Raw genomic sequence first — 10,445 nt, 5'->3', positions numbered from 1 at the left:
TTTTAAAGGGAATGTGCATTGGAAATGGGACAAAGGGAGCCTGATGGAGAACTGGGAATGTTCTGTCTTAACCTGTGTCATTGTTGGTAATACAGGGTATTCATAGTAAAAATTCACCCAAGTGGTGTACTTCAGATTTGTACATTTTACATGGATATTATTTATATTGGTACACACATGTATATAATACTTCAGTACAAACTGCTTGCTTTGACACAAGAGCTAGATTTCCTGTTAATATGTATTTGATTTATTAGGAGAGTATCCAGATCTAGAAATGGGTTGCCAACAGCTGGCTATCTTGCAAGCTGCTGTCAGTCTGTCCTTTAAATGTGGCCTTATTTCAGTGCTGGCCTGACATATTATGAGAGTCATGCTTCATCATCATTGACAGCTGGAGATGCCATCACATGCCATTGGCAGCAAAGCACAGGGAAAACCAGGCAGTGGACTGTGCTTTCTACCCTTAGGCTGTGAGACACAAGCCCCAGCAATGGGAGGATTAAAAACCTCTCAATTAAAAAAAGGGGGAGGGTAGTGTGGGCTGCACAATTTATAAATAGACATTGCCCAAGGCCGCCTGATGATGAAGTGGTTGTTAGTAAACCTTTCTCCTTTAAAGATGCCATTATCAGAGACCATTTAAAAATACCAGCTTCGTTTTGTCTTTTTGGGGGAGAATCCTGGGTTTCAAGTCAGCCCTGTTAGGTGATATTTCTCTCTGTTAGTCTTAGGAACAGGACTTCAATGTTTTGAATCACCTTTAAATGGAGCACAAAGATGATGATGATGATGATGACGATGTATCTTTTGCCAAATGGATGAGCAGCTTCTGGGGTCACAGCTGGAGAGAGGAGGATGAGAGAGGACCCCGGGAATACCACCGACCACAAGACGCCAGTTACAGGAAAACCTCCCTGCCCTGCCCAGTGAGTTGTTATCATAGAACCAAGGGAGAGGTGGAGTGGGGAGGGGATTTCTCTTAGAGAATTTTTTGAATCTTTATTCATACCACAAAATTCCCTTTTATCATTTCATCTTGTTCTTTAAGTGACCTGATTTTTATCTATTGGTAATGATTTCCTTAATCTTAGTAATCTAAAATATCTTTCACTGCTCTTCAGAGCTCCTATAAGCCTGGCATAATCCCACAGCAAGACAGAATTCAAGGCAAAAAAAAAAAAAAAAAAAGAAACTTGATGTTATAATTAGTCTGTGTAACACTGTCAATCAATGTGTGATTTCTACTAGTCACTTTGAAATACTGAAAATAATTCCTCTATTTGGTGCCAAGACCTCTGAGGAGTTAGGGATTCCATGTAACAAATCGCTACCATTGATATATGTGATATATTTTTTTCTAGTGGTTTCCATTTGGTTTTCTGACAAGAACAGGAACCCAAACTCCACAGTCCTCAGCCCTGTTTTCCCAGGGCTAGGCAGAGCACCAGGTGTCTGGTGAATGAAGGGTTAGCAGAAAGCTGTGGTGAGGAAAGTGGGTGGCCTTGCCAGGTGTGGGCTCAAAACAGGTATCAGAGTGTTTCTGTCTGCCTACTGTGGTGCTGGAAGACTCCACAGTAGACATGCATGTCCTCTACTTCACTGTCACACAGCAGTAAAATGGCTTCTCTCTTTCCAAGTCACTTAGAATTTCAGCTCCAGACACTGCTCTCTAACCCCTGTTTCTGCCAAGTCCAAAACCAGAAAGCTTAGGGGTAAATTTACTTGATTTAATTTTTAGTTTTAGGGTTCCAAGATGCATAATGACTGTGAATTATATTAATAGGTGCATGGGAACCTCTGTTAAATGCCATTGGTCAGCAACTTGGAAAATGAGACCTTTTTAAAACCAAATATTTCACAATAGGCCTCTTACCAAATGCATATTAAAGGACAAAGGGCTGTCAGCTCTTCTTGGTGCTTCTGTTTCCTTAAGTGAAGATTTATTTAACAGGGTGCGCTCAGAGAAACCTTTCAGCTTTAACTTTCCCTCATTCTGTTTTAAACAATAGACCTTCATCTACAACTAAACAAATATTAAAAAAAAAGATAGACCTGCTTATCATGCTCTCATTTAATCTAAATATAATTAATGTTCCACACCTAGCAAGGTGTCCATAATGTATGATAACAGGAGTATGGAGACACTCCAGTTTCTAGATGTGAGAACAGGCATAAGTAAAGGGAAATATTATGATTTACTCTATCACAACAGTGCCTATAGCCACAGGAAAAATGAAAACAAAGGAAAAAATATGGTTTACAAAATATAGTTTTTTGAATAAACTTTAGCACCTCTCAAATTTTAACTTAGATAATACACCCTATTTAGAGAATTCACTTTTAGTTTGCAGTATTATTTGCTTGGGAAATAGCAGATTTTATTTGTATAATGTTTCTGAAGCATCCATTAAATATTATTTATCTGAATCAATAGGTTAAGAGTACCTGAATTAATAGGTTTAGAGCATCTGAGTCAACAATGAATTTTATAATGATCAGTCTAACACACATGCATTTACTTATGGAGACAAAATATGGAATAAAAATTATAATCTGACTAAATAGAAAAGAGAACATAGAAGCATAAACATAAATAAAAGGATGCGGAGGAGTTATACACCAAGTCCTGGAAAACAGGGAATCTGATTCTTCTTTCCCTATCTACATAATGCTATACATTTGTAAATTGAATCTGTATTGGATACTAACTTTTCATACCTCTAAATGTACTCAAATTTTTCTTATTTTGGAGATCTGAAAAAAATCAGTTTTTCAATTTTTTGAATTTTACTTTGAGCTCAATGAAAATAACTTTAAAAGAGTTACTTTTACCCTTATTTTTCTTCTCTCTCAATTACTCCAATCTAAGGCCATTTCCTTTCTAAATATTAATCTATTGATATTTACCTATTAATATCACATTTATAGGAAACAAAGAGCTTCTCCTTTCTTTCCTGTTTTGCATGTGCTTTCTAATGCATCTTATCAGTCTTATGATTAGTATTAATTCATATAACATATTTATTGAGCCCTCACTATGTGCCAGACACAATCGGATGACAGGGTAAAAGAAGATACATGATCCCCATGCCTGTGTAAATTTTTGGTCTAGTATAATATACAGATTGGCAGGATGAAGTATAACAAGGAATTAAAGTTTAGTTCTTCTCATAGAACATTGCTTTTTGTCCAAACCCATTATAACCTGTGATTGTTCGTTTAAAGCAAATAAAGAAATCTTGCTTTTTCTGTCCTGTTGTCTTTGGTGGAAAAAAAAGTGAAATCTCTCTTGGCTATTGAATATGTCTGCCTTCCCTGTCCATTATCACAGAAATACAAAACTGAAGTAAAAATTTTCATATCATTTATTTAAATTTAAAGCTGTGAAAGATAATTTTAATGTTTATCCCTGATTGACCTAAGCCAGCTACACACTATCATTTCTACAGCAGTATGTCACCATAGGGGTGGTTCTCTTGCAGTTGTTTGCTATAGGGATGAATTGGGGCTTGGCTCCTTTAAAGGTTTTCTCACAAACCTGGAGAGAAAAGGTATACTATAGCATTTTATAATTGATAGTAAATGGCTTCTTGTATTCCAGATTAGACTTGTATTTAACTTTTTGCTTTTAAAAGACAGAGTCTTCCTATGTTGCCTAGGCTAACCTTGAACTCCTTGGCTCAAGTATTCTTCTCACCTCAGCCTCCTGAGTATCTGGGACTACAGGCATGCACCACTGCACTTGGATATTTGTGTTTAATTTTAACAAAGCACTACCGGAATCCTTAATTAACAATAGGATTTCAGTGATATTTCTCTGGGGGAACTTTTAGCTTAATGTTCTGTGTACTTTTTTTTTTTTTTTTTTTTTTTTTACAAGGTGCTAATGTGGAGGAGCTATCATAGAACAATGAAGGAGTTAAGAGCAGGACTCTGGAGCTTCCTCCTGCATTTTTCATGTATTAGTACCCTGACTCTGAACAAATTGCTTAACTTCTCTCTGCCTCAAATATACCATATTTAAGTGGAATTGATGATAATAGCAAGCACCTCCTTAGATTGTTGTGAAGATCCAATGAGTAATGTATGTTCAGTGCTTAGGTCAGTGCCTGCTACCTAGAAGGTACCTATTATTATTATTAGTCAGTGATGTTTAAATTTGGAAAGTTTTTTTTTCTAGATGCTTTTAGTTAATTACTGCCAAAAGTTCTAGAGTTTTTAATTTCACCTTTCCCTTATTATTGTTTTTATAATATTTTTTTTAATTTTAATTGACCTAATAATTGTACCATTTGGGAGTATAGTTCAGTGGTAGAGTATATCAACATGTATGAGGTCCTGGGTTCAATTTGTAGCACCATGAAGAAAAATTTGTATGAATTTATGGAGTAGAGTGTGATATTTTAATACATGTATACAATGTATGATGAACATATAAGATTAATTGGCATACACAGTCCCTCAAACATTTATAATTTCATTGTGTTAGGAACATTAAAGATCCTCTCTACCAGCTATTTTGAAATATACAATTAAATGTTGTCAAAAATAGTTACCCTACTGTGCTACTGAAACACTCTTAAGTTACTCCTCCTATCCAACCTCATGGCCTTAACTGTCTTTAATGTTTCTCATATTACAATGGGAAGATAATTGGTGATTTTCTACTGAAGGCTGCCATTTGGTACATGTTGAAGCTTAATCCTCAATGGATGGTATTAGAGATGGGGCCTTTGGGAGATAATTAAGGTTAAATGAAATTATGAGGGTTGGGTCCTGATCTGATGGGATTGGTGGTCTTGTAAGAAGAAGCACCAGAGAGCTAGGACCAGAGAGCTGGCTGGATGGCTTGTTTACTTCCTCCTTATTTTTGTCTCAATGCACCCATGGCTTGCCATCCTCCCAGACTCATACCTGGTCACTTTTTCATTTTGTACCTCATTTTGCACCACCTCACCCTTTCAATGGCATTGCCTCCCTGGTCTTTAGTCAGTGCGTCCACCCTACTGCACAGCACAGGCACTAACATGGGCAGTCCTCCCTGCTGCAGCTTTATGTACCATCACCCCCTCACCTTTCTAATCTCTATGAAAATTGTGGATCCAAGACAAAGTTCCTCTGTCACACCTGGACAAAATTCAGAGCTGGGAAAGCTGGGAGCTCATGCTCGATCAGCCTGTCTGAGATAAGAACTGTTAACTATTTCAAGGACTTCTTCAGAAAAAAAAAAAAAAAAACCAGAAAACCTCCATACACAACATGCTTGACATAGCTCACACACAGACACATATTTCTATAACAGAGTTTATCTTTAACATTCTCTAAGACAACAATTCAGACAAGATACTTTCCCCGCAATGGCACCTCTACCAATAAGACTTCAGCTCCTGCCACTGGTCTAGAAAGAAGACCAATAGACTTTGTATCTGAGCAGCTTATATGATTTTTTCCCTTTTTGCCAGCAAAATATTTTCTTACCTTTTCCTCTTTGGTTACACGTTTGGCTTGCCATGCTGTGCATTCCAGATTAAAAGCCTTTTACTCATTCCTGAATGTATAACTTTTTTATACTTGGAGAAGGAAGGAGTAAACAACAATGTTTAAATCACTGTAGCAAAAAGATCAAAGGGAAAACCAGAGGGTGCAGTGATAGAAAGCAAGGAAAAAGTGTTTCTAGCGACCCCTGCAGGCAACTAAGTTGAACACCAGTCAATAATTAAGATAAAGACCAAAATGTGCACAGCATTTGGCAATTTGAAGACCAATATCTTGGTGCAAAAGTTACATAGGAACTTTCAATGCTCTGCTGCTTTTCCAATTGTGATTTTAACATTGTTGTTATTGTGTTATTTTATCTCTATGTCTGTATGTAAATGAGATGTACTTACGTGCAAGATATTTATTAAACAATAATATGTAGCCATTGTTTTTTAGTTTCTGTCTAAAGCTTAATTTTATATTGTTTTTGGTGCACATTAGCTTTTTAATATAAATTATATTTTTTATGACTATCTCATTATACTTTTACTTAGAAATTACATAAATATTAATCTTTAAGCTATTTCTCAAATGTTTATGGTTTAACTAGAAATGTTTAAAAATCATTGGTAGAGTAGCAAGCAATTAAACTGGTCCTTGGATGTTCTATTTAATATTTTAATGAATGGATTCTGCTCCTTCATTGTAGAGAAAAATCTTTTTTTCTGAAACTCTTTTTTTATTATTAGTTGTTCAAAACATTACAAAGCTCTTGACATATCATATACATTTGATTCAAGTGGGTTATGAACTCCCATTTATACCCCGTATACAGATTGCAGAATCACATCAGTTACATATCTACGTTTTTACATACTGCCATACTAGTGTCTGTTGTATTCTGCTGCCTTTCCTATCCTCTCTACCCCACTTCCCTCCCTCTTCTCTCTCTACCCCATCTACTGTAATTCATTTCTCTCTCTTGTTTTTTTCCCTTTCCCCTCACTTCCTCTTATATGTAATTTTGTATAACAGTGAGGGTCTCCTTCTATTTCCATGCAATTTTCCTTCTCTCTCCCTTTCCCTCCCACTTCTCATCCCTGTTTAATGGTAATCTTCTTCTCATGCTCTTCCTCCCTGCTCTGTTCTTAGTTGCCCTCCTTATATCAAAGAAGACATTTGGCATTTGTTTTTTAGGGATTGGCTAGTTTCACTTAGCATAATCTGCTCTAATGCCATCTAATGCGATCAAGAAGATAAAATTTCAGTTAAGTATTAGAAATGTTTATTAGTAGTTTATGGGCATCTTGTGTCTGTGCTAATATTGTACATTCTCTTTATGTTACAAAAATTTTAATTTTATATCCCCAGTTTCCTATGCTTCCTAGAATGACATCATGTGACCACCAACCTCGAAGGCATTCTCATGAAGATCAGGAATTCCGAAACTGTGCTCACATGCGATATTACAGGAAATCCTCAGTGGATGGATCACTCAAGGAGTCACTGGAATCAAAAGGAAGCTCTCATTCCAAAATTCAGGAGTTTTCAGAGTCCTTTGAACAGCAACTGTGCTTTAAAACCAAACACTCTGTCTCTCTGGTATGTAACTGAGCTAGTACACATTTAAACCCCTTGGGAAAGAAAACCGAGAGGTTTTGTCATCCTCAAGTTTGAGGAGCACAAATTTAACTTCTCCATTTACAGCTTGGTAATAAGATCAATGAAAACAACACTGAGTTTATTACAACTAATCTAAAATTAAATATTTTATTTTATGACAATTTTAAGGAGCATATTATAAAATTTTTGTAATGTAAAATTAAAAATTCAAAACATAAATTCTTTTAAAAATTTTCCACTGTAACAATCTACACACTTTTCTAAAGCTAGCTACAATAAACAGTGGAGTTTGTCAGCAAATTTTAAAATGTATATAAAGTATTCCCTAAGGTATTCTCTCTAGCATCCCACATAAAGGATACCAAAATTTATGAATGTTAAAGTTCCTTATGCAACATGGAGTATTATTTGCAAATAATCTCTGTATTCTTTACATTCATATATTTTACATTTTCCCATTTACTTTTAAATTATCTCTAATTTTCTTATAATACTTTATACAATGTAAACAATAGATAAATAGTTATTATAGTATATTGATTAGGGAACAATGACAAGAAAAAGAAGGTGTATATTATATATTCAGTACAGACACCGTTTTGTTTCCTGGTTATTTTTCATCCTCAGTTGGTTGAATCCACAGATATTAGCCCCACAGGTAGGGAAGATTGGCTATATCATTTTTTGTTTGGGGACCAAATGAATACTAATGTGTTGGTTTAAATTTCACATATTTGAACATTGAAAGAGCCAGAAACTGCTTTTGTGGCCTAATCATGACAAACAATATTAATACTTTCACCTCAGTATTTAGAAATTCAATTGACTTATTTTTCTTACTTTTCTGATTTTCTAAGTGATGAAATGAGGAAGTAAATTTCAAATCATTATTAATAAGTATATCTTGCATAGTGTTTATTCTTAATAAGGTAAAGACCAAATTTGAAACAATATTCACTATACTGTTTTTGTGCTGTTCTAACCAGCATTAGAAACATTTATAATTGCTAAACATGAATTTTGATCAGATAAATACAAGTGATGGGTCTATGAAAATCATCTGGCACCACATGTACAGAACTAGTACAGTTTTTATTTAAAGTTTCTTTTAACTTCTATCTAAGCATCTTTGTTTTGCTTTCTGACTTCAATCAATGAATGTTTATGGATGGAATGAGACAATCTAGGTATAAGAAACAGTTTACACCATGGAGTAGCAGACAATATTGTGGTAATAAGACACCTCCACAATGTTCAGCTTGTAGGGCTGAGTTCTGCCACATGACCACCACTCATCACTGGATCCCTAATGTTTACAGTTCAAATAAGGGGGAAGAGAAGGGATTTTTTCTGTTTATTTTTTTAAAAATAGAAGCATACATAGTTACCATTACCATGTTTATGCATGTTATTTTTGCACAGTAATTCCTTTCAAAGAAACTCCCTGACCATCAACACTGAAGAATCTCCCCTTCTTGGGGCTGGGGTTGTAGCTCAGTGGTAAAGCACTTGTCTAGCACATGTTGGGCACTGGGTTCAATCCTCAGCACCACATAAAAATAATGAAGAAAATGTATTGTGTCTATCTACAACTAAAACTTTTTAAAAAAAGAATCTCCCCTTCTTCATAGTTCCCTACTATATATCACCGCCACCTGTTGTAGTTACAATTTTATTTATCATCATTGTTTACTTCCTTTTAGCCTTATTTACTGATGGTCTATCTCCCCCCACTCCCCCAGGTGGAATATCTAGAAGGTAAAATCTCTTCATTTAGTACTTCATCTCCTAATCTTACAACAACACTGTGTGTTCAATAAATCAGTGAATAAATGTGGACCACCCACCCCCGGCCTCCAACTATCCCACTTGGGCAACTTACTGGGGAATGCTAACATGGTTGGAAGTTATTTCTCAACACTTCATTTTTTCACACAGTTCTCACATTAAAATTTAGTGCAAACTCTAATATTAACATAATATAAGGTAATGAAGTTAGAATCATTCCATATGTGATCTTGTTTTCCTTATCAAAAAACGCCAGGAGACTTAATTTCACTGTACTGTACATACTTTAGCTTTGGTATGTGAGAGCACAAGAGTCATGGTCATGTGCAGGTTGGCATTCTTCTCAGACCAGCAGTGATGCCCAGGACCCTGTATTCCTTCTCTTTATGACTAAAACCTTTGGCAATATGATGATTTGGGGTTATGCTGATTTGTTACTAGAAACTAAGAACTGGACATTGGCTACAGGGCAGGGCTTTCCTCATGTCTGGTGGTTGGGAGCAATGGGAGGCACAGAGCTTCTGGTGCATCTCTCCCCTTTCCTGACCCTTCTCTTTCAGGGACCTGAGAGCAGAAAGGAAAGAAATGAGAGAGAATGTCTGAGGATGGAGGTAAGATCCCGCAAGAAGGTGGAAGAAAGAAGGAGCTCAGCCAAGGAAGAACCCCGAGAGGTATCCATGGCCTCCCTGGTTGAAAAAGGGCCGGAATAGTTCTTTATTTTTATGTTGTGATGACAGGCACCACTGGTCGTTTTGGGCCCAGTTCACCATTCCAGGAGGGCAGGATGGCAGCTGCAAAAGGGCATCCCAGATGCTGAGTGACAGAGGTGGGCGGTTGGAATGGGGCTCTTCAAGATGACTTGCGTCACCCTCCAACTGCTTCTGGCATCTTGCTGGAGTGTAATCTGCTTTTTTGCCTTTTCATGGGAATAAAAGAATAAAAGGTATTTTAATAGAGTAAAGTAATTTCTGAAAATGCAAACGAAGATTTTTAAAGAGCTACCCACGCATCTTCACCAACTCTTCTTCCATGACAACCTTGCAATTCATCTTAAATAAAAGTCATTGGTGTGACTCTTTAGATTTACTTCCTTTTAGAAGTAATTATGTAAGCATGTCTAATGGCCATCATTTAACAGAACTGGTAATTACCATGCAAAGTATTATCCTGAATGCTTTAATATATTACCTATAATAATCCTTTCTACCCTGAAGTAGAACCTTGTTTTATTCAGGGTTCTGCAGAGAGGCAAGACCCAAAGGATACACAGAGTGAACTATGTGAGACAGATATATTTGGGGAATTGGCTCACATGATTATAGAGGCTGAGAAATGTCATGATGGACTGTCTGTAAGCCAGAGAACTAAGGAAGTCAGTAGTGTGGCTCAGGCCAAGTCCAAAGGCCTCAGAACTAAAGAAGCTGCTGGTCTAACTTCTTACTCCAAGACCAAAAGGCATGAGAATCTGTGGCTGCTGAAGACAGTGCAGGTGTAGGTCTTTGAGTTCAAAGACTGGTGAACATGGAGTTTTGATGTCCAAGGGCTTGAGAAGA

At 36.4% G+C, this 10,445-nt stretch overlaps 1 protein-coding gene across 1 annotated transcript; it reads left to right on the top strand.

Annotated features, from left to right (window-relative positions):
- The first annotated feature begins 458 nt into the window (after positions 1-458).
- Lnp1 (leukemia NUP98 fusion partner 1) lies at positions 459-9,838 on the top strand. The gene is made up of 4 exons (XM_078044373.1): positions 459-597; positions 729-929; positions 6,853-7,083; positions 9,453-9,838. Exons 2-4 carry the CDS (start codon positions 768-770, stop codon positions 9,600-9,602), a joined length of 543 nt encoding a protein of 180 aa, XP_077900499.1. The 5' UTR covers positions 459-597; positions 729-767; the 3' UTR covers positions 9,603-9,838.
- The last annotated feature ends 607 nt before the right edge of the window (positions 9,839-10,445 follow it).

The sequence above is a fragment of the Ictidomys tridecemlineatus genome, chromosome 3 (assembly GCF_052094955.1).
Source record: "Ictidomys tridecemlineatus isolate mIctTri1 chromosome 3, mIctTri1.hap1, whole genome shotgun sequence".
NCBI lineage: Eukaryota > Metazoa > Chordata > Mammalia > Rodentia > Sciuridae > Ictidomys > Ictidomys tridecemlineatus.
The sequence above is the reverse complement of the archived record's forward strand: the minus strand, read 5'-3'. Positions and strand labels throughout refer to the sequence as shown.